General features: G+C 40.3%; 4 protein-coding genes across 4 annotated transcripts; 3 read left to right on the top strand and 1 right to left on the bottom strand.

Moving 5' to 3' along the window:
• Positions 1 to 1107: 1107 nt before the first annotated feature.
• Positions 1108 to 7928, top strand: LOC145907965 (SCO-spondin-like). The gene is made up of 11 exons (XM_082995114.1): positions 1108 to 1197; positions 1361 to 4494; positions 4565 to 4709; positions 4785 to 4915; positions 5129 to 5362; positions 5549 to 5677; positions 5834 to 5956; positions 6191 to 6313; positions 6706 to 6828; positions 7283 to 7402; positions 7715 to 7928. Exons 1-11 carry the CDS (start codon positions 1133 to 1135, stop codon positions 7735 to 7737), a joined length of 4350 nt encoding a protein of 1449 aa, XP_082851240.1. The 5' UTR covers positions 1108 to 1132; the 3' UTR covers positions 7738 to 7928.
• Positions 7929 to 8326: 398 nt separating this feature from the next.
• LOC145907966 (SCO-spondin-like) lies at positions 8327 to 15936 on the bottom strand. Its single transcript, XM_082995115.1, has 16 exons — positions 15796 to 15936; positions 15364 to 15539; positions 13109 to 15095; positions 12867 to 12952; positions 12657 to 12801; positions 12397 to 12527; positions 12038 to 12271; positions 11707 to 11835; positions 11392 to 11514; positions 10992 to 11114; positions 10630 to 10752; positions 10226 to 10354; positions 9702 to 9830; positions 9221 to 9363; positions 8812 to 8909; positions 8327 to 8411 (listed from the first exon to the last, which is right to left on the bottom strand). The coding sequence occupies exons 1-16, from the start codon at positions 15861 to 15863 to the stop codon at positions 8342 to 8344; spliced, it is 3894 nt and encodes a 1297-aa protein (XP_082851241.1). The 5' UTR covers positions 15864 to 15936; the 3' UTR covers positions 8327 to 8341.
• A 2221-nt stretch (positions 15937 to 18157) lies between these two features.
• On the top strand, positions 18158 to 22617 carry LOC145909521 (coadhesin-like). The gene is made up of 12 exons (XM_082996910.1): positions 18158 to 18188; positions 18288 to 18316; positions 18679 to 18814; positions 19013 to 19155; positions 20158 to 20221; positions 20299 to 20680; positions 20915 to 21000; positions 21063 to 21207; positions 21328 to 21458; positions 21669 to 21902; positions 22162 to 22291; positions 22498 to 22617. Exons 1-11 carry the CDS (start codon positions 18158 to 18160, stop codon positions 22263 to 22265), a joined length of 1485 nt encoding a protein of 494 aa, XP_082853036.1. The 3' UTR covers positions 22266 to 22291; positions 22498 to 22617.
• LOC145908002 (uncharacterized) lies at positions 22416 to 24196 on the top strand. Its single transcript, XM_082995173.1, has 4 exons — positions 22416 to 22620; positions 22956 to 23084; positions 23461 to 23603; positions 23913 to 24196. Exons 1-4 carry the CDS (start codon positions 22578 to 22580, stop codon positions 24042 to 24044), a joined length of 447 nt encoding a protein of 148 aa, XP_082851299.1. The 5' UTR covers positions 22416 to 22577; the 3' UTR covers positions 24045 to 24196.
• Positions 24197 to 24903: the final 707 nt, after the last annotated feature.

Here is a 24903-nt window from a genome sequence, read left to right as displayed (position 1 = left end):
AATAAGTTCTGCATGGCACAAAATTCTAGAAAACAAAACCCAAAATTTGAAGAAAAAAGACATTTGGTTTCCAAACAATGACACATGGGCGCATGATGATAAACGTTTCCCAGGAATTTTCCAGACTAACCACACATACGTGGTAACTTTAATATCGATGCGGTAAACTTGGTTTGCCCAAGGTGCACCCTTTCCTGATAAGCCACAGGCACCACTGGTTCTTGTTTTTGTGTACCGCGTCACGTGATCCAGCGCACCAACCACCGTCCTGCAACGCAATGACGTTGTATCCACGGGAGTAAGCTGCACTGTTTCGGATTTGCAAAACTGGATCACTTGCCCGAAAACATGCGTGATCATTAATAACACGTGTGGAAGGGAGGAGTGACCCACCCTGCGGGAAGTCGAGAGTTGTGAAGTGGTTTGTTACAACGAAGTCACTGCGACTAGTACGGGTTATTTACCTAGTGCAATGCTAATGTAAAATAGTTTTTTTTCGTATCCAGGAAATCAGGTTATTGCGTTAGATATATAATCGATGGTTATTAATAAACTGTCTTTGTGTTGTCTGTATTTCGGGAAGTAAACGACTTTCTACATTGTAAATAAAACTTTAAACGAAAGCGACATAAAATTTATATAGCTACACAAAAATGCCGTAAGTGCACCAGAATGCATACGTGATATGCTTTGGCAGACGTTGACGAGTGCAGCCAGCCAGGAAGTAATTCGTGCCCAATTAGGTCGATCAGCGTCAACTCAGAAGGAAGTTAGCGTTGTGATTGCGAGCCTGGCTACACGAAAATAGCGTTGTGTTTTGGTCCCGAATTCTGTTTCTTTCCACTCATGCTCAGAAGGTAGGTTTATATAAGATATGCAATTGAAGTTAGAAACACGATTTACAAAATTCATTTTAACAGCGATATTCAGCATAGCCAAACAATCGTCTGTATAAAAGTAGGTAGCGTATAAAACGTGCTCATTGATGGAGCCGAGGCGGAAACGAATTTCGTCAAATAACTGACACGAAACTACTTCAGTTTCCATTACTTTGTGCTTGAGAATGACTCTTTCCCCACATACCGTGGAAGGGATTCATTAAAAGGACTTCTATGGTCTTGAAAGCGCTACAATGTTGGTGTTACAAGCATACAGTGTATTTCTGATTGTCTTGAGTTTGAGTTCGCTAGGCAAAAGGTAAGCCAAAATTATAGCATATCTGCTGAATTAAATCAAGAGCTAAATGCATAATGTACTAATTTTGCAATGAAATATGTATCGCATTTGAAAACAATTATGTTAGGTTGTATGCTAAACACAGAAAAAAACGATTTTGATTAGCCCTAAATTTATTTTACAGTGGATGGTGGGGAGGGAGGCGCAGAGGGGGTGGCGGTAATTTAAGCTGTGACTCAAGCAAATGCACAATCTATTGGCGATCCTGTTCAACTACCTGTGGTAGCGGCACACAAGAGCCTTACTTAATTAGGGGCCGAAAACGATGTGCCCACTGCCTCCCAGGACCGAGCACATGCTATGTACGATGCTGTCAGCTTGCATGTACTTGGGGCTGGTGGGGAGGTAACGGCTCTTGCTCAGCTCAATGTGGTGGGGGGACACAAGAGAGAAGAAGACAGAAGACACGATATGAATCTTGTGGTGGAATGTGTTCGGGATCTCCGACTTCTGCCAGGATGTGCAACACCCATCCGTGTCCTATTAACTGCCAATTTGGAAGCTGGAGCATATATAGTGTGTGTACTGCTCCATGTGGCGGAGGTAGTCAGACTCGCACACGTGAAGTAACTGCAATAGCACAACACGGCGGTAGGAACTGTATTGGATCAAAAACTGATACAAGATCTTGCAACACCCATCCGTGCCCCATTGACTGCGAACTTACAGAATGGAGTGCATTTGGTGATTGCTCTGCTATTTGTGGTGGTGGCAGCCAGAATCGCGCACGTGAAGTAACTGTAATAGCGCAGCACGGCGGTAGAGACTGTATTGGATCAAGAACTGATACAAGGTCTTGCAACACCCATCCGTGCCCCATTGACTGCGAACTTACAGAATGGAGTGCATTTGGTGATTGCTCTGCTATTTGTGGTGGTGGTGGCAGCCAGAATCGCGCACGTGAAGTAACTGTAATAGCGCAGCACGGCGGTAGAGACTGTATTGGATCAAGAACTGATACAAGGTCTTGCAACACCCATCCGTGCCCCATTGACTGCGAACTTACAGAATGGAGTGCATTTGGTGATTGCTCTGCTATTTGTGGTGGTGGTGGCAGCCAGAATCGCGCACGTGAAGTAACTGTAATAGCGCAGCACGGCGGTAGAGACTGTATTGGATCAAGAACTGATACAAGGTCTTGCAACACCCATCCGTGCCCCATTGACTGCGAACTTGGAGAATGGAGTGCATTTGGTGATTGCTCTGCTATTTGTGGTGGTGGTGGCAGCCAGAATCGCACACGTGGCATAACTGTAATTGCGCAACACGGCGGTAGAGTCTGTACTGGATCAAAAACTGATACAAGGTCTTGCAACACCCATCCGTGCCCCATTGACTGCGAACTTGGAGAATGGAGTGCATTTGGTGATTGCTCTGCTATTTGTGGTGGTGGCAGCCAGAATCGCACACGTGGCATAACTGTAATTGCGCAACACGGCGGTAGAGACTGTACTGGATCAAAAACTGATACAAGGTCTTGCAACACTCATCCGTGCCCCATTGACTGCGAACTTACAGAATGGAGTGCATTTGGTGATTGCTCTGCTATTTGTGGTGATGGTGGCAGCCAGAATCGCGCACGTGAAGTAACTGTAATAGCGCAGCACGGCGGTAGAGACTGTATTGGATCAAGAACTGATACAAGGTCTTGCAACACCCATCCGTGCCCCATTGACTGCGAACTTGGAGAATGGAGTGCATTTGGTGATTGCTCTGCTATTTGTGGTGGTGGTGGCAGCCAGAATCGCACACGTGGCATAACTGTAATTGCGCAACACGGCGGTAGAGACTGTACTGGATCAAAAACTGATACAAGGTCTTGCAACACCCATCCGTGCCCCATTGACTGCGAACTTGGAGAATGGAGTGCATTTGGTGATTGCTCTGCTATTTGTGGTGGTGGCAGCCAGAATCGCACACGTGGCATAACTGTAATTGCGCAACACGGCGGTAGAGACTGTACTGGATCAAAAACTGATACAAGGTCTTGCAACACTCATCCGTGCCCCATTGACTGCGAACTTGGAGAATGGAGTGCATTTGGTGATTGCTCTGCTATTTGTGGTGGTGGCAGCCAGAATCGCACACGTGGCATAACTGTAATTGCGCAACACGGCGGTAGAGACTGTACTGGATCAAAAATTGATACAAGGTCTTGCAACACCCATCCGTGCCCCATTGACTGCGAACTTGGAGAATGGAGTGCATTTGGTGATTGCTCTGCTATTTGTGGTGGTGGTGGCAGCCAGAATCGCACACGTGGCATAACTGTAATTGCGCAACACGGCGGTGGAGACTGTACTGGATCAAAAACTGATACAAGGTCTTGCAACACCCATCCGTGCCCCATTGACTGCGAACTTGGAGAATGGAGTGCATTTGGTGATTGCTCTGCTATTTGTGGTGGTGGCAGCCAGAATCGCACACGTGGCATAACTGTAATTGCGCAACACGGCGGTAGAGACTGTACTGGATCAAAAATTGATACAAGGTCTTGCAACACCCATCCGTGCCCCATTGACTGCGAACTTGGAGAATGGAGTGCATTTGGTGATTGCTCTGCTATTTGTGGTGGTGGTGGTGGCAGCCAGAATCGCACACGTGGCATAACTGTAATTGCGCAACACGGCGGTAGAGACTGTACTGGATCAAAAACTGATACAAGGTCTTGCAACACCCATCCGTGCCCCATTGACTGCGAACTTGGAGAATGGAGTGCATTTGGTGATTGCTCTGCTATTTGTGGTGGTGGTGGCAGCCAGAATCGCACACGTGAAGTAGATGTAATAGCGCAGCACGGCGGTAGAGACTGTGCTAGATCAAAAACTGATACAAGGTCTTGCAACACCCATCCGTGCCCCATTGACTGCGAACTTGGAAAATGGAGTGCATTTGATAATTGCTCCGCTATTTGTGGCGGAGGTAATGAGACACGTACTCGCGTGGTTGCTGTAAGAGCACAGCACGGGGGGATAGACTGCATAGGACCAACGGTCGATAGAAGATCTTGTAACATCCATCCCTGCCCTATTGATTGTATATGGGGCGAATGGAGCGAATTTGGCGATTGTTCGGTAACTTGTGAAGGTGGGATCCAAATAAAACAGAGAGAAATAGTTCAAACCTCGATGTACGGAGGATCGAATTGCACTGGGCCAGGTAAACAATCAAGACCTTGCAACACTGAATGTTGCCCAATTGACTGCGCTTGGGAAACTTGGAGTGAATGGACGAGTTGCTCCAAGTCATGTGAAGCAGGTGTGTATCACGTTAGTATAATCATCTAAAAAATTTAACACAATAACACACAGTAAACGTGTGTGTCCAGGTACGCGGTCCAGGTTCAGAACGAACAGCGTATTTGAATTTTGCGGTGGTTCCCTGTGCAATGGCAGCTTCATGGATGAGAGAACGTGCAATGATGTTTGTTGTCCTGCAGATTGTGTGTGGGGCCAGTGGTCGGCTTGGGGAGAGTAAGTATTTCAATTTTTTTTTTTTGTTCAATCAAATTTGTGTCATCTTGATGATATTGTATACATTATATCTAGCTGCACCAAAACTTGCGAAACGGGTTTTAAGATACGGTCAAGGAACATTCGTTTTAATAAAACTTGCAACGGGGCAGACTGCATTGGTCAGAACAGGGAAGAACAACAATGCAACCCTCAGTGTTGTCCCGGTTAGTTCAAAAACAATACTAAAACCTAAACATTTGTTATACTTTAGTTCGTTAAAGTCATTTAGCTTTAACCATGAATGATAAGAAAAACAAGAGGATTTTTGATTTGGAATACAGTTGTCAACAAAATATATGCCAAAGGGCATTGGCACAAAAACAATTTCTTTTTTGTTTTTCGTTTGATATCCGCTAAACATTAATATTATTTCACAGTTGACTGTATTGTATCGGATTGGGAAAACTGGAGCACTTGTCCACAAACATGTGGTGTGACGAACAACAAAGTCAGGAACAGATCAGTGATCACTAATAACACGTGTGGAGGGAGGGAGTGTCCGACCCTGCAGGAAGTTGAGAGTTGTGAAGTGGTTTGTTACAATGGAGCCACTGCGAATGCTACAGGTTGTTTATGTGAACCAGGGTGGAGCGGTCTATGTTGTGATCAAGGTACATGTTATATTTATCTCATTTGTTGAACGCAACAAAAAAGGTATGACGTATGAGAGATAACTCCTAACATCATTTATCAGCATGCGTATTCTCATTTGCTTAGAAAAGTCACTGTATCAATTTAAATAGATCATTAGAGTAGTGTAGAGACATATTCATAATTTGATTCTCTGCTTTTTCCAGACGTTGACGAATGTAACCAACAAGAAGGTAGTTCATGCCCCTTGAAATCAGTCTGCGTCAACACAGAAGGAAGTTACCGATGCGATTGCAAATCTGGCTACATGGAAAACAGCGACTTTGAATGTGAAAGTGGGTTTCTGGGAAATGTTGCAATAAAATCGTTTTTGCCTTTCAGTGGCTTGAATAATATTTGTTCATAATTTGGCAAAAAAGCGTTACAAAAATCATAAAAATATTACAATATACTGTCAAGCACAAGTAAATCAAGTATTCCTCGTTTCCTAGATATCAATGAATGCACCGAGCAGATTGCCAATTGCCACCAAAACGGTCGTTGTGTTGACACCGATGGAAGTTTCCTTTGCCTCTGCGAGGCTGGATTTTCTGGAAACGGAAATTTGTGTTGGGGTACATTCGTTTTGTTCCACTTCTAGGCCTAGGCTTCTCAATTTTTTTTGTGGTGGGCCCCATTTTATGAAGGAAACCAAATGGTGTTTAGCAATTAGCAAAAGAAATGCGGGGCCTCTTTCTCACCTAAAAATTTGCAGAGCCCACTTTCAGGCGTACCTTTCAAGGTCAAATTTGTGAAATGCTTAAGCCTTGCCCTGGCATAATAACTATGTATAACTTATTAACAAACAGATATAAATGAGTGCCATCCAGAGAATCCTTGCGACATTAACGCGATTTGCGAAAATCTACTCGGATCCTACGAATGTTACTGCATAGGAGAAGGAATGACTGGTGATGGCAAAACTTGTTTCGGTGAGAACTCTACATGCTTTGTGTGTATAGTAATGATTAAAAATCGTTAGCGGCATATTACTGCGTCGTATAAACTTTACTTCCAAAGGATTTTCTCACAGCTTGAACTGAAATTTTGTAAACTTTTGTCGCATCAAGCAAGGGAATTTTTCTTGTTGACACATAAACTGTCTACATAGAATCAATACATTGCAGTATTTTTTGAAAACAAAGCGTTTCAAGTACACTGCATACGTTGTAGCAGAGCCATAGGCCATAATATGTTTAATAAGTCGTACGTTGTATTTCGTCCATTTTAATAAGCATTATCAGTATTGCTTATTCCTATAATACAATCGCTTGCCAATTTATTTTAATACGATTTGTGAATTAATTTTAGTGGTCTTATTTAGATATAAATGAGTGTGAAACTGGCGTTGCTACCTGCCCAGACAACAGCATATGTGTCAACTCAGAAGGAAGCTACTCATGTCCTTGTCTCCCTGGCTTTGAGTCCGAAGACGGCCAATGCTTCGGTTTGTACTGGAAAGTAGTATCCTACAAAGTTTATCGTCCCAAAATTTCTTAAATGTTAACGATTGCCAGAAGATGTTATTTGCGATACTAATGCGGTTCCCGAAAACCTATGCGGTTTGTTTAAATATTTCTGCACGAGATTGCCCGAAGAAAGCTTTGTGTTGACAAGAACTAAACGTACTTTCTTTGTATGTCAATGTTTGAACTCATTGCTCATTGCTACCCTACGTGATCGACCCAATAAGACCAAACGACATTTACAGCATTGCGCTCCTTGCGTGGTTTGAACCCTTGTCGTTTCTTCACAGTTATGTTTAGTGGTTCTGAGCCTAACATGAAGTCTAACATGCCAACTTGAAATGTTATGACGTTTACATATGTGCCAAGTGGAATTACATTAATTTTAGAATTACTTCTTTTTTTCTCTTGTATTATTGTTCAAATTTTGTGAAGATATCGACGAATGCCTTTCGGACCCGTGTACTGTCGACTACATGGAATGCACAAACACACCAGGAAGTTTCAACTGTGCTTGCCCTAGTTACATGGTCTACGAAGACGGTCGGTGCCAAGGTTTGTCCCGAGGGAGTTTTAAATAATTGTCGCAAATAATTTAAGGCCGACGGTAGCTATACCTCAGCATTTGTGCAAATGACTGCGGCGAAAATCATGCCGCTACCATAAAAAGCGACGTTATAAGCGTTTAAATGTGTTAACTGTCATATTTTTGTACACTTTTAAAAATAATTAGGCCTTCCTGTTATAAAATTTATTCTTTGTTTCCCCAACATTTTGTGGGGGGCGATAAAGTAATATGTTAAGTGCGTTGATTTTTATCAAAAAGATAATATAATTAATTTGATCGGCACATGATTTTGTTTGCAGAACGTGCACCTCCAGACTATTAAGCACGAAAATGAAGATGAAGATTTTTATTTAATCCTCCCACTTAATTTTTAAACCCCAGGAACTACTCCCATTTCATAATGTTCACCGTCATACTGTATTTTCATTGTGGCGTATTCGTATGACGTGAATGTATTCGAGCATCATTTCGTCATAATAAATATGCGATGTCATAAAACCAAGTAATGATGCATGGTAGTTTGTCTTTGTTCGTTCATGTTGAGCAGTTATGATTTCACAGCCAATGCACCAAAGGAAGATATTAAAGAGAAGAGTGCAGTTCAGTGAAAGTTGCCATGCAAGCTTAATCCCCAAAACAAAATTAAAGCAATTAATGCTGTCAGATTTAAATAGAATGTAGGAGTTGGTGTTTTTCCAAGGAAGAAATTAGTAGAAAAATGACTGACTTGCGGGTCAATGGGCTAAGTTAGTAGGCGAGCAAAGTGTTATAATTCGATTTATGAATTCATGAATTCAAGGAAAAAAGATTGAAGTAATTACGCCTATTTACGCTAATTTCAGAATCCGGAAAACTTCTGCGAATTGATTTTATTTCTTGGAAGCTGCAACAACATAATATGTATGGGAAGCACAACCTATTCCAAGTCACAATTTCCAATCGATTGCTTTTCGGAAATGCAATCCGCACGCAAAGTGGCCGTTCATGAGCAGCTGCCTATGCACATATAGAGAAATTTGTGAATTTAAGTTAGGGATCAAGCACCTGATCCTTTCTTTTATATCACACGTATTGCAAAGGAAAAGACTAAAATATGTAGTTTTAAATTTTGTCCATGTCTGAGAAGAAACCGGAACTTTGAAAATATTTGAAAACATTTCAAAAACCATCAACCTTATACTATATTGTGGATTATTGTTGTTTTAGCTCTCAGTCAATGTTGATTAATTACTGCATGACTTGTCATGAAAAGCGATGAGTTTGGAGCAAAAATCAAATGTTTATTTACAACATGGGACGTATGTTACAAACAACACATGTTAAGCATATTTGAAAAATTGAAAATATCACAGTCGGACGTTAAAGATCCTTGTCATCAATTTCGTCAGCAACAAACCCGGCGTTGTCGGAGGCCTTGTATGTCCCTTCGCCTCCTTCGTCAGACGGATTCGATACTCCATCGTTTGATATGGCATTTGTCCGTCTTTTGTACACCTTGAAAAAGGATAAATGGTAATTGGTCTAATAACCAAAGTGGAGCCAATAATATGCATTGTGTAAGCTGCATACAGATGGCCTCTGTTTCGACCTATAAGGTCTCATCAGTGCAGCTGGTGTGACTATCAGACGACTTTGCCGACTTAACGGCATATGCTATTTAATATAAGTGCAGCTGGTTATATGCTATTTAATATAAAAACTCCAACGAAAACCGCAACTTCAAACACATGGGCAGTTATTGTATGGGTTTAAAAAAAGCATTGTTACTATAAGCGATACTTAAAATATCAAAAATTATACTTTACCCGCAGTGCAAGAAGGACGAGCAACAGAACCGCTGCGCTTCCTGAAAGCACGTAAAGCGCCAACTTTTGAACTTTGATTCCTCCAAGCATTGAAGATTCCTTCTTTTCCTCCCCTATTCTCAAAGCAAAGCTTGGAGGAAGTTCTGAAATAAAAGTTGTCACATGTCTGTTACGAAATCTGATGAGGTTGTTTCGCTGCAACCGAAACTGAATGACAACGGATGATTCATTTCAGGTTGGAAAATAATTGACATTTGAGGCATGAAAATTTGCATTTAGGAAAGTAAATGTTTGTATTTCGGCTATCTTTGTGCTGTTAAATACCAACATTGTGGACAGTCTTTTTTATTTGCAATATCCACAAAATTCAATTAACGCCGTTTACATAACATCTGTTGGTCTCTTTTAGATCTGTTAACGCCCACAATCACTCCACGTATAATTTACAAACATTAAATGAAAATTTGCGGACGGTTTTTACCAACACAGTTTCCATCTTGGAGGCCCATGTAGGAAGGACAAGTACATTCAAAACTACCGACTGTGTTATGGCATTCCATGTAATCACCGGTGCAAGGTTTCTTCTGAGGGTCGCTACATTCGTTGATATCTTGTATGAAACATTTTATTTTTTTTATGCGTTTTCTTGGTGTTGGTTGTGTGCTGTACCAGTATCATTACGGTTAATAAAGTTACGTTTTTATTGTACCAGAAGAACAGACTATTAAATTAATATTTTATTGATGCGGATCTTGTCTAACGTTTCCGCCTACAAATTTACAAACAGTTCTTAGATGTAATCTTGTATGCGTTGGTAATGTAAACATATTTGGTTGTATGTTACCTTTTAAAACTCGTTATGGACTGAATATTTACAATAGATTCAATAAAATCAATGTTTACAAATTTCCTTCGCCTAGCAATTAACATGCTAGTCTCTTGTGTTTAATGTTGTTTACTTGCACATGTTTGACAATGTCTACTCAACGAATTCAAAAGGCTTACCGCTGCATTCCAGGAAACCATTGCCGGTAAAACCTGCCATGCAGTCACACTGAAATCCAACCGGTAGATCTGTGCACAAGGCGTTGGGTAGGCATGCTTCGTCACCAAATTCAACACATTCGTCAATCCCTGTACATAAATAAGTTTTAACATTTAAACGTCTGTTTTTTTCGTAATTTTGGTAGGAAACTTTGATCTGCATGTTGTGGACCACGTGTTTTCTCCATGTCTTAAAGTTACATTTTTTAACTTAACTTAGCAAGTTTGTCATAACTTTGGTTCTAATGACCATGATGCAATATTGTTAGCAATGCCATAGATATAGTAAGCTAAATTCTCACCAACCAAGCCTCGACATATAATTCCAGAATTACTTATTTTCAGTTGTTACGTTAGGTTCTTACCAACGCAAGTCTTTCCGTCTCCTGACAACCCTTCATTGCAGAAGCATTTGTACGAACCGACGGTGTTTTCGCAAATAGCATTGGTATCGCATTCAGCATTCCCTTGTTGGCATTCGTTGACATCTGTTGGTTCAAAAGTTTGGCACTGATCAGTCAAATTATATATGAAGAACAAGTTTCGTGCGCAAGGTTATTTAAAAGAGCAACCAGATTAACAAATGTTAATTTTTAAATATGTGTAATTTTATTCTGATGCTAAAAACTTTATGTTTTCGAAATCTGACGGTTTTTATTGAACATAGTTTTGAACCAAATGTATTGCAAGAAGAATCACAAACAAACAAAATTCCAACAGAACAAACCAGAACATTGTCCGTCTTTAAATATGAAGCCAGGCAAACATGGGCAGGAATAACTTCCTTGAGTGTTGACGCATGCGGTGTTGTCTGGGCAAGTAGCAGTGCCAACTTCACACTCGTTTATTTCTGCATGGTGAAAAACGTGTGATTCAAAATTTGTGTCGTGTGATATGATGTGAAACAAGAAAAACACACTCTGCTACTAATTAAAATGTCAAGAATTCTTGATGTTGAATGTTAACATCAACCTATTTTTTTCTATAGCCTCATTGTGCTATGTGGAACATGAACAAAGTACGAGATAATTAACAACAACTGAAAGCAATAATCAATAAACCATATTCCGACAATATTTCTGTAGCCAATATAAATTAGATTAGGGACAAAATAGGCAATGGCACACCTGAGCAGACTGTTCCATTTCCTGAATATCCAGTCTTGCACACGCAAAGAAAACTTCCCTCAGTGTCAACGCATCGACCGTTTTGGTGGCAGTTCGAAATCAGACTTGTGCATTCATCAACATCTGTAACAGAGGGTATAGAATGTTGTTGTTCGAAACAAATGTATGTTATACTAGATTTTTATTGCATGCACGCCAAAAACAAACTGTATGCTTATACACTAAGTAACCAATATGGAAGTAAACATGTTTTTCTCAAAAAAAGTGTTTCGGGTGCACAAGTTTCGAAGTTTTCCACACTAGCCAGAAACCTACTTTCACATCCCATGTCGCCGTTTTTCTGGTAGCCTGGGTCGCAATCGCAGCGGTAACTTCCTTCTGTGTTGACGCAGACCGACTTCAAGGGGCATGAACTATTTCCTTGTTGCGTGCATTCGTCAACGTCTGGAAATGCAGACAGTCACGTATTCACCCTGCTTCATTGCTGCAGATTACTTGTTTACGGCTTTGCTTTGGAAAAGTTGTGATTTTGGGGTGAAAAGGGAATAAAACACTCCCAAAAGCTTTAAAAGCGACAGATTACATTACCAAAAATACATTACCTTTTGTGTAGTACAGATAACAAATGAAATAATTTAAAAAGTACCTTGATCACAACAAAGACCACTCCACCCTGGTTCACATAAACAACCCGTAGCAGTCGCAGTGGCTCCATTGTAACAAACCACTTCACAACCCTCAATTTCCAGCAGGGTCGGACATTCCTTCCCACCGCACGTGTCATTAGTGATCACTGATCTGTTCCTGACTTTGATGTTCGCAACGCCACATGTTTGTGGACAAGCGCTCCAGTTGTTCCAAACCGATACAGCACAGTCAACTGTAAACAAAATGATGTTTTAGTAACATATTTTTGTGGTCATTTGACGATTGCAATAAAACCTAAGCGACATTGAAAATTACATTTGAATCAGTTTAAGGAAATTAGATTATATTTAAACTAACCAGGACAACATTGACTGTTGCACTGTTGTTTCTCCCTGTGTTCGCCAATGCAATCCGCTCCGTTGCAAGTTTTGTTTGAAGTAATATCTCTTGTCCTTACCTTTAAACCAGTTTCACACGATTTGCTGCAGCTGCAAGTACAATATCATATTAATGACTATGGTCGAAACATTTTGGCGGTTAAGTAGCATATAAATCTCAAATTTTCTTATTATATCCACTTGCATTGGAATTGAACAAACCCGGAAAAATCAACTTACTCTCCCCAAGCCGACCATTGACCCCAGACACAATCTGCAGGACAGCAAACATCATTGCACGTTCTCTCTTCAGTGAAGCTGCCATTGCAAGGTGAACCACCGCAAAATTCAAATACGCTGTTGCTTCTGAACCTGGACTGCGAACCTGGAAACAAATTTATATTAGTTGTGTGTTTATTTTGATATGGGCAATATTGTTATGCTACTAACCCCTTTCGCAAGTTTTTGAGCAGCTTGACCAATCACTCCAGTTCTCCCAGACACAGTCGACAGGGCAACAGTTATCGTTGCATGGTCTGCAGGAAAGTTGAAAACATAACAAGTTTAGAATTTAAACCTTTGGTCAAAATAATATTTATCTGTCCAGATGCAAGAAACGTTTTTAAGTTTAGAGTTCAACATTAGAAAACAAACGAAACCTACGCGGTAAAAAGTGGCAAATAACCGCTTACTCTTTTTCCGCCATCTGGCCTATGCATTCGACTCCGCCATGTTGGGCAATCACATCGAATTTCCTGGATCTTTTCTTCGTTCCGCCGCCACAGGTGACATTGCAGTTACCCCAAACACCCCAGTTACCCCAAACACAATCCACAGGACATGAGTGTGTGTTACACGGTGTTGAATCAATATCAGAACCATTGCAGGTTTTTCCGCCACACGCGAGCTCCATGGAAACTTGGCGATGACGGTGTTTTTCGCCTCCACCGCATTGGACAGAACACTCGCCGAAGTAGCTCCACTTTCCCCATTGACAATCGACGGGACAACAATGAGTGTTACAGAATTGTGACGAGGTATCTTCGCCCATGCATGCTTGCCCACCACAATCAGCTGCGACCAGAACGTGACGATTGCGAAACTGTGTACCACTCCCACAGTTGACTGGACAATCATTAAATTTGCTCCACTGTCCCCACTGGCAGTCAACTGGACAACATTGGGTGTTGCAAGTTTGAGTCTGATCATTAGGTCCTGTACAATTTGATCCGCCGTGCATTAAATTTCGAAAGATATTCCGAGATTTCGTTTGAGTTCCCCCACCACAACTCACAGAACATTGGCTGTAATCACTCCATTCTCCCCATAAACAATCAACAGGGCAAGGCTGAGTATTACAGGATTGGATAAACGACGAAGAGCCAGGGCAAGGAATGCCACCATGCAGAGCATTTACCAATACCGACCTTGTTTTCCTCTCATTTCCTCCACCACAACTCACCGAACAGCCCCCAAATTCACTCCACGGTCCCCACGTACAATGTATGGGGCACGGATGTGTGTTGCAACTTCTTGTATCGGTCTTTGATCCAGTGCAGGCTATTCCCCCGTGTTGCGCGATTACGGTAACTTCGCGTGTGCGTGTCTGACCACCTATGCCACAAACAGCAGAGCAAAATCCAAACTTGCTCCAGTTTCCAAGCTCGCAGTCTATAGGACACGGATGGCTGTTGCAAGTACGCGATGACGTTGTCGAACCACTGCAGGGAGTGCCACCGTGTTGGGATTGTACAGCAACACTCCTTGTCCTTGCCTGTGTTCCACTTCCACATGTGAGAGAGCAACCACCATATTCTCCCCACGAATTCCAGCGACAATTAATTGGACATGGCTGAGAGTTACAAATTCGTGAGTTTGTTGAAGACCCTGAACATTCTGCCCCTCCGTGCTGAGCTTTAACAGTGACACTCCGTGATCTTCGCTGCGTTCCACCGCCACATGGAAGAGAACATGACTCATATCCGCTCCAGGCGCTCCAGCTACAATCAATAGGACAAGGTTGTGTGTTGCAATTTCTTGAGGAAGAGGCTGATCCGGAACAAGTCGTACCTCCGTGCTGAGCTTCAACAGTGACACTCCTTGATCGTCGCTGTGTTCCTACGCCACATGGAAGGGAACACGAATCAAATCCGCCCCAGTCGCTCCAGAGACAATCAATCGGACAAGGTTGTGTGTTGCAATCTCTTGAGGAAGAAACCGATCCGGAACAAGCAACACCCCCGTGCTGAGCGTTAGTTGCAATGCTCCTTGACCTCGTCTGTTTTCCTCCACCACAACCTGCGGAACAGCTTCCAAACTTACCCCACGAACTCCAAAGACAATTTATGGGGCAATGGTGAGTATTGCACGGGCGAGACGAGGCTGAAGAGCCAGAACAAGAACCTCCGCAAGAATGAGATCTGGTTTTAGAACGGGACCTTGATTGTGTTCCACCATCGCAGTTAGCGGAGCAGGATCCGTAGTTTCCCCAAGCACCCCAGACGCAATTTACTGGGCAGCATTCTGTATTGCACTTTTGCGACGAAGTCGAAGGCCCAGAGCAACCACTGCCTCCACAACTAGCGCCCCTGCTGTATCCGCGACTTCGTGTCCTGGTTCCGCTTCCGCATGTTGTTGAGCATTTCCCCCAAATTCCCCACGATCCCCAAACGCAGCTGACTGTGTACAGAAGTATCTTTGTGTGAAAAAATTCATGTGAAAAGTGTATTTAAAGGCCGTACAGAAGCATGCAGAAAATTTATTGAGTAGGAAATATTCGAAAACAACTAACCACTGTACAAAACTAAGTATATATTTAAATGTGTACAAAGTTTGCGCAACACTGCATATAAAGAGAGTTATGGTGTTGAAAATGTTCGTCTTGCTCCTAATTTGTTTCTTTGTACTTTGAAAATCAAAACATACACACAGAAAGATACACACAAACCTGGACAACATTGGGTGTTGCACCTCCTCGCGCCGGGTAAGTTGCATGCGCCACAACTTCCTTGTCTTCGTGTTACTCGGGGAGATTGGGATCCATTTCCACAAGTCAGTGAGCAGCCTCCCCAGGTCCACTGGCAAGGCGTGGAGTCGCATCTTCTTCGTCTTCGTCGACGCCTCCTGCAACATTGAGTGCAATGGATAAGTTTTTTTTCTTTGTTTGTGCGTGTGATCAAATACTTTCTGAAACAAACTTCGACTTGTCTAATCACCACTGTTTATTTTTGGAACAATGTAGCAGTAATTTGATATAAACATGTGGCGTGGTTAACTATGGTGCAAATTTTGATTTTGAAACGAATTAAAAAAATTTTCAGTTTACAGATATTCAGAATATTATTAAATAACTTGTTTAACAAATAAAAAACAATCTTACCATGAGGTTCCATTGTTAATAAATGCCAAAAAGCAAAGAAAAAAGCAAAGAACTTTCAAAGCGAGCATAACGACCTTCCAGAAACTACAGTAGAGGCTTTGTAAAGTTGGTTCTTTGCTGCACTCTTACCCAATTGTAAACTCATCACGTTACGAAGGTTTATTTTAAATACCCTTTGGCCAATGAGTCATGCCATGCGCGTGATGGATTGCTATAAGTTTTTTTGCAATCTCGTGCCAATCGAAAACATTGGAGTCGATTAAGGAAATGGAGCTTTTTTCTCACTTCTGCCTTAATATATTTGCTAGTGCGTGGACAAAAACTTTCCCAGAGACTGTATTACGTCACTGTACCACAGAACGCACAGATTGATTCAATCTTGGAGTTTCCACATTCACCGTGAAGGAAGTTTCGACGTTTGAGAAATTTTGCCTACGTTTGGAGATTCGAAATTTTCAGTTTCACCTAGTTTTGCGGCAGCGAAACCGCAAGTATGTGATTTTGTTTCAAAAAGGCACAAACTTCGCTCTCAGATAACCCCTACTCGTTCTTCAAGGTCATTTATCGCTGAACGTTACTTCGAAGCCAAATTTGTCGACAAGAGTGTGTGCTTAAAACGTATACACAATATCTTGTAAACTTTAAAAGTTTTGCGGATTTACAAATTTCTAAGGTCCTTCCACAAACCATCAGAAATCATGAGCTTATATTTATTGCAGGATTGTTGGCACCCCATGCATAGTGATTTAAACAGATTATAGGAACTTAACCGTTGCAAAACGGCAAAAGGACAGCGCTTAACGTTTACACAACCTCAAATGAAATATTTCTTCAGGTTTACAACCCAATGCTCGTTATATTGGCACAATAGCCCGGCTCGGCGTAATTACTATCGTTTGGACAAACAATATTTTCCTAGATGGGTTAAGCCCAAAAGTAACACGACTGATGTCATCAAAAATGTGCGAATATCATATCTTTTCGACATTGCCTGTTATTTGTTCAGACTGCTTAACCCTTTAAGCCCAGCAATCCCTTTAAGCCCCGCAACAGACAAAAAATAGACAGACCTGCTGTCAGCAGGTTAATAATTAAATTAAAAAACACCAAACACAAGCGAACAGAGAAAATGTTTATGCTAACAAATACAGCACAACTAATATGATGAAAACCCTAAGCGAACACGTTTGGTGATTGAAAACAGCCGTTAAGTAGTCAATTGTTTTTACATTTTCCGGGTGCAATGAAGCAGCTCTCCCAGGTCCATTTACAAGGCATGGAATCGCATCGTTGTTTCATTCGAATACGCCTCTACAATAGTATGTTGAATGCCTGTACTCTAATTTTTGAATGTATATGTTCCGTTATTCTTATGTTCTACGACACAAATTTGACCAACAATGTTAAAACTACGTCTACTATGTTTAACAAAGGTTTGAAATGTGTCGACAACCAGATTTTACAGAATAACATTTCGGCAAAAAACGTTTTTGTTATTTTCGTTTGTAAATTTTTAACACAGTCAAGTGCTGTAAGCAATCTAAGCAAACACTGAAACTAAAAACCATTATGACCGAATATATTACAAAATACATGCAACAAACAATGTACTGGCGTTTATGGAGGGAAAGGTTTGTCGCACAATTCGACGGAGGGAAGAATTTGGTGACTATTATGACCGAATATACTACAAAGTACATGCAGCAAACAATGCACAGGTTCTTATGAAGGGAAGAATTTGTCGCAGAATTCAACGGAAGGAAAGATTTGACATCCAATTTGGTGGATGGAAGCATTTGTTGACCATTATGACCGAATAAACTACAAAGTACATGCAACAAACAAAGTGCAGGTGCTTATGGAGGAAAGGATTTGTCGAAGAATTTAACGGAGGACTTTTTTTACAGATTTTTTACAAAAAGAACAATAAAAGATTGTGATTCCTGATAAAATGTCAACAGTACAGAAGTTCTAAATAACACGGATGCACGAAAAGTTTGGGAAATGTGTTTATCGTAGTTTAGCAACAAAATGACCAAGAACAGACAAACCTCTTTGTACCACTATCGCCTCCTAGTGGTCACCTATATACTACTTATTGTTTTTGCACTTGAATAATTTTAGCAGCAAAAAACAACCAAAATTATAAGCAATATACCGTTGTTTATCAACTAGATTAAGATAAAGTACTGCGCAAATTTCACGTTGCAAAACTTGCTACAATTACCGTTTGTCGTCACATGATGCAAAGGCAAGCATTAACGAAGCGATCGCCCTGTAAACACGCTGGGCCACTGCTGCTTAAACTGTGGAACCATCCGCACTAGAGCGAATATGAAAATATGTAGTGCCGACGGCAAACATGGTACTGATGAGTGTGAATGACATTTTTGGTACGCAGAAGAGCCGATATTTCTGTGTATACAGTGGAAACCAAATGCCACCATGTCCTTGAGAGCTGTATAGGAATAACTGCACCAATTATTTTTCAGGAACGTGCGACCCTCGTCATGCTGTTCAAGTTAGTTTACCAATATTCTCTGTAACACTCCGGCTCTCAAGATGAAGCAATCCGACCAACTTTCGGCGCATCGTCACAAAATTTGGTTGAGTGCGTCGTCGGTACTCGAAAGATTGAAATCGTTATTCACGACATTTAGATATTTTGATGGGTTAATTTTGTGTCTGATAAGCGAATATAATTTTGCTGTTCCTCCTGCGTTAAGTTTAGTTTGCGTTTGTTCTTTCATCAAGAAAAATATATTACGTTATCACTGTAAGCAAGTACTATCCGTTATGTAAACATACCACCATTCATTTTCAAAAAAGTATATTAAGGTTTTGCTGGCTATGTTCTGTTAAGATTTATTCAACCGCTTTTAGCTTCAAGACATTGACGAATGTAGCGACCCGCAGAAGAAACCTTGCACCGGTGATTACATGGAATGTCAAAACACAGTCGGTAGTTTTCAATGTACTTGTCCTTCCTACATGGGCCACCAGGATGGAAACTGCGTTGGTAAGAATTACTTTGCAAATTTTATTTAGGTATTTGAATAGCAACTTAAAAACAACCTACCTTGTTTAAAATGATCAAACTTAGTTAAATATTAGCCTATACGTATGTTGCTTCCAAACTGACGTGAATCATATGTTGTTGTAGCAACATTCGTATTGGATTCACTCCCAACTGGCATGTGACAAACTTTCGGTTCAGAACTTCCGCCAAACTTTGCGTCGAGGATGAAGGAGAAAAAGAAAGAACCGTTAGCGCCTGGAGGAACCAGAATTGAAATTTTGGCGCTTTACGTGCTTTCAGGAAGCGTGGATGGCCCTACTGCTTTATTTGCTGCCGTGCAGGTACTAGAATTTGTATGGATAATGATTGTTCGGATTTGTTTAATGGTCAATTGATTTGCTCAAATTAAATAGTGGTTAAATCACAAGAATTAAACGACTTAATTTCATATTTACACATTTTATATTATCATAAATTACGATTTCTATGATATGAAATCTTTCATATATAAGTTATATAGGTTCATGCAGCCCTCTGTTATGTTATTGTGTATTCCACTACCTTTTATGCCAACTGTAACAGCTTGTAATTTTGTAAGCCATGATATGTAGTGCTTTTAACCAATATATTGTATAAGGTATACAAAAGATTGGCAAATTCAAAGACGGAAAAATTGACAAATCCGTCTCACGGTACAGACAACGGGAAAAACCGGACGAAATTAATGACAAAGATCTTAAAAGTCTGACAGTGAAACTTTTGACATTGAAATTTTGCACAACATCACAACAACACTTAAATTCGACCTGCTACCTAATTGCTCTCCTCGTGTGTGCGTGCACTCGCCAAACTTAAATTCACAACGATTTACCAAAATACAATCGTTCGCTGCATAAAACAAACGAACAAATTCTTGCTATTATTTTTGTTTGATTTGTTTCGTTAATTGCATAGTGATTGTTGATTTTCTTTTGTACACACTGTAAAACTATCAAGGGTCAGTTTAGCGGCCCAAGGTCCTTCTGTTCCATTTATCGTGTTTAACTGTGCCGAGTTTTTATTGTTTTCGGATAACGACGAAAATAAACTGAATTGAATTGAAATTCAATTGAAATATGAACCAACATGTGTTGTTTGCAAATAAATCTTTGGTATATTTTTCGCCCATTTCGTCATTTTTTTACACTATTCTTTCAAACCAACCGGTTCGTTCGACATTTACTGAAAGCTACAGTGTGGTATTGCTTTCATTACAAATCATGAATCGTCCTCATTCAAATCAGGGAATATTATCATATTTCGCATCAAGTTTAATATACACTATAACAAAGAATTTTACGCAGGACCAACCGAGCAGTCGCAAAGATGCAACACCCAATGTTGCCCGGTTAACTGTCAGTGGGGACAGTGGAGCAAATTTAACGACTGTCCTGTTGAATGTGGTAACGGTACACAGTTTCGCAATCGACGTATTCTGTTTGCAGCTAATTGTGGTGGTCAAGCATGTATGGGCGAAGATACCTCGTCACAATTCTGTAACACTCACTGCTGTCCCGTCGACTGCACATGGGGAGAGTGGAGCTACTTCGGCGAGTGTTCAGTCCCATGCGGTGGAGGCCAAAAACACCGCCAACGCCAAGTTTCTGTGGAGCTAGCGTGTGGCGGACGATCCTGCAATGGTTTAGGTGTTGATTCAACACCGTGTAACACACACCCATGTCCTGTGGATTGTGTTTGGGGTAACTGGGGTGTGTGGAGCAACTGCAATGTTACCTGCGGTGGTGGATCCAGGTTCAGATCAAGAAAGGTTGACGTGGAAGCTCAATATGGGGGATTCGAATGTGAAGGTCAATCATATGAGTCAGAGTAAGTGTTTATTTATTGAATAGGTTTATGGTGTTTGGTTCTTGTCATATTTAAGTGGGAAGGTGGTGATTTGCCAACAACATAATATAATTTCGCTTATTTTTGTGTTGACAACAGATACCACTAAACATGTTTTTTTCTCAGTCGTTAAATTTTCCGTTCCACGTTCGGTAAATCTAGTAAAGTTCATCGCTCATTGCTTCTTTCTGTAACAATAAAAATTTTTTTTTGCAGAATCTGCAATCAAAATTGTTGCCCAGTCGACTGTGTCTGGAATAATTGGAGTGTTTGGACAATCTGCTCCAAAAAGTGTGAAAACGGTTTGTAGTGATATGTATGATTCCTAGTATCGACTAAAAATAAACAAAATATTTTTTTAAAGGAACGCAGTCAAGAATTAGAAGTGTCAGCGTGAGGCAAATTTGCGGTGGTTCCCCTTGCTTTAGCAGCTTCACGGAAGAGAGAACGTGCAATGATGTTTGCTGTCCTGTAGATTGTGTGTGGGGCCAGTGGTCAGCTTGGGGAGAGTAAGTATTGATTTTGGATGTTGTATCTATCTAAATGATATCAAAGTGATTCTTTTTCCGTCCGAGGCGATGTATAAATTAACAGTAATTATGCTAAAAACTGGTTGATAATTTGCCCAGATGCAGCCAAACTTGCGGCACGGGCTCCAAGGTACGGGTAAGAGATATTCACTTGAACAAGACCTGCAACGGAGCGGATTGCACTGGTGATAACAGGAATGAACAAGAATGCAACTCTCAGTGTTGCCCAGGTAAGCTGTCACGGAATATTTAAATAGCACCTCAGAATCTCGTGTTAAATGTTTAGCGGCCAAACTCTTGTTTGAAAGATTTGGCCAACAACACAATACGAACTCTTTATTGTTATGTCGTATTACATTTGACTGTGTCTAAAAGTTGCTGTTAGAAACCGTTATTGACTAATCAGATCCGTAACTTGAAGGATAAATTTTATTTTTAAGTGGACTGCATTGTTTCGAAATGGGGCAACTGGAGCTCTTGTCTACAAACATGTGGTGTGACGAACAATATGGTCAGGAACATATCAGTGATCACTAATAACACGTGTGGTGGGAAGGAGTGTCCAAACCTACAGGAACTCCAGGGTTGTGAAGTTGTTTGTTACAATGGAGCCACTGCGACTACTACAGGTTGTTTATGCCAACCAGGGTGGGGCGGTCTATGTTGTGATCAAGGTAAGTTTAAAATCAACGGTGTTAGCTGTGACTTAGGTAAATTACATTGAGCCAAATATTACTAAAAGCTAAAATATTTCTGAAAATACATTTATGCAATGATTTGTAACTAATAGCCACCAGTTATGTAGAATATTACGTGGTTCATCGAGCAAATAAACATGTTCGTTCATTACAATGAAGAGGAAATGCAAATATCTAAATAAAAACAAGTGTATCAATGCAATGCTGAGAAAACTTGACAGGCGTGCTTTGGCAGACGTTGACGAATGCAGCCAGCCAGGAAGTACTTCATGCCAGGAGACGTCGAACTGCGTCAGCACAATAGGGAAGTTATCGCTGCGATTGCCAGTCTGGCTATAGGAATAACAACGACTTGGAATGTGAAAGTAGGATTATGGCTTGTGTTCCAATACTTGAAAGGAAGGGTCAGAACCTTTTGGAACTGATCACAGTAGATTTTATTTTTACAGTTTGTGACTTGGTGTCTTAGGAATTTAATGTGTTGTTTGTGCTACGTGCGACAAATAAAACAACATTTTCTATGTTTAATGTTATGTCAAGTTAATAATAATTAATGACAAATTTGTTTTAGACATCGATCAATGCACAGAGCAGATTTCCAATTGCCATCAAAACGGTCGATGCGTTGACACTGAGGGGAGCTTCCTTTGCATGTGCGAGCATGGATTTTCAGGAAATGGAACAGTCTGCTCAGGTATATCACAACTGATAGAACATTATGACATCCATAAAATAATTTTTAATTGCTTTGTAATACTGTTTGTGTACGATTCGATCAAATTCGTCAGTGGGAGATTTTTGCTTCATTCAAACGTGTTTGCTTGTTCGGTGACTGACATTGTAAACGTGTACTTAACAACACATATTACCCTCGAGTTTAGTTTGCGTTTGTTCTTTTACGTTGTTATCACTGTATGCAAATAGAATCTGGTATGTCACACCTATGGCACCAGTCTTTTTTAAAATGGTTTATTAAGGTTTTTCTCTTTGACTTAAGTTATAATTTAATCAACCACTTTTGCCTTTAAGACATTGACGAATGTAGCGACCCACAGAAGAAACCTTGCACCGGTGATTACATGGAATGTCAAAACACAGTGGGAAGTTTTCATTGTACTTGTCCTTCCTATATGGGCCTCCAAGATGGAAACTGCGTTGGTAAGAATTACTTTGCAAATTTTCATTTAAATATGTGAATAATTTGGCATTAACGTTAAAATTTAGGAAGCAAAGCTAACTTAAACTAATGCAAATAGATTTATTTTTTTAGAGATATTACAAGTATAAATCAAACAGCATTGATGATTAATTCAATTGTGTCACACGCATATATTTACCATTGGTTGGTATGCTTTACAAATGTTCAATTTTGCAACCTAAACCTATTCCAACCTTCTTCAAAATTATTAGATTTAATTAAATACTAGCCTACACCCGAGTTGTTCCGAACTGATGTGGATCGTGTGTTGCTGTTGGAACAAAACATTCGTATTGGATTCACTCCCAACTGGCATGTGACAAACTTTCGTTTTAGAATTTCCGCCAAACTTTGCGTCGAGAACAAAAGAGGAAAAAAAAGAACCGTCAGCGCCTGGCAGAACCAGAATCAAAATGTTGGCGCTTTACGTGCTTTCAGGAAGCGTGGTTGTCCTATTGCTCGTATTTGTTGCAGTGAAGGTAAATGGGGTATTTTAAGGGCATAAATAGTACTTGAATGATTGTACGGATTTGTTTAAGAGTCAATTGATTTAAATACTTAAATTACAAAGATTACAAGGACCTGAATTACGTAGTTATTATGGTTATAGTTTCAAACATTTATATTTTACCCTAATCATAAATTCTATACAAATCTTAGATACATATAGGCTAATAAAGCCCTCTATTATGTTACTATATATTCCAGTACCATTTTTGCCGACTTTAACAGCTTGTAATTTTGTAGGCCAGGGTCATGTAGTGCTTTTAACCAATATATTGTATAAGGTGCACAAAAGATGGGCAAATTCAAAGACCACATTGTTGATAAATCCATCTCACGATGAAGACGACGCGATAAACCTGGAATTCGATAACTCCGGTTTCGTTGCTGACGAAATTATTGACAAAGATCTTTAACGTCTGATTGTGATACTTCTGACATTGAAATATTGCTTTACATGTGTTTGTTTGTAAATGAACCTTTGGATTTTTTTCGCCTATTGCCTCACTCCTTTACCTTTTTTGTTTTTATATCAACCCGTTCCTTATCGACATTGACTGAAACATATAACATGGTAAAATATTACTGTAAGTTTGAAGTGCATGTGGTATGGGAATTTTGAACAAAAAATAAATAAACTTTTAAATGATCATGACTTTTACCGAAAAATAATAGCTTGATACGGCCACTTGTTTCTAAGATACAGCTGATCAAAGTTACGTTCATACCGTTGCGATCATAGTAGATTTTTTATTACAATAAAACAAACAACACCACAATTGAGTACAAGAGCCTTGTGGCTAGAATTTGACAATCTCTATTCTTCTGGTTTCGAACTAATCAATCTTCCAATTTGTATATACAATTTTATTCCTAACAATTGCCAATAGTAAGACACAAGACAGGCAATGTTAACTTCAATCTTTATCACATAAGTAGTTTGCGTGGCAACCTATAGAGTATAGAATAGAATGCCCTACACCGGTCCTTACGGTGGACCGAGGCACACCGTGCACTTGTCACACGATAGTAGTCAGACTAGAATGACCAACTGCAACGCAGACAGTCAGGAAAAGAGAAAACAAAATTACGCTGTCACTTGAACTAGCATTTAACCATTCACATGGGACACAGGATGTACTTTATAATTGAGCCTGGTAGATCGTTGCATAAACAAGAGCAGCAGAGGAATCATGAATGTTTACTTGCTTTATAAGACAATTGTTACCTGGACAGGGTACTTTTTGTGGATTTTAGTCTAGGCAGTTATGATTG

The sequence above is a fragment of the Ascidia mentula genome, chromosome 7, assembly GCF_947561715.1.
Source record: "Ascidia mentula chromosome 7, kaAscMent1.1, whole genome shotgun sequence".
Taxonomy (NCBI): domain Eukaryota; kingdom Metazoa; phylum Chordata; class Ascidiacea; order Phlebobranchia; family Ascidiidae; genus Ascidia; species Ascidia mentula.
Note: the sequence above shows the minus strand (reverse complement) of the source record. Positions and strands in the feature narration are given on the sequence as shown.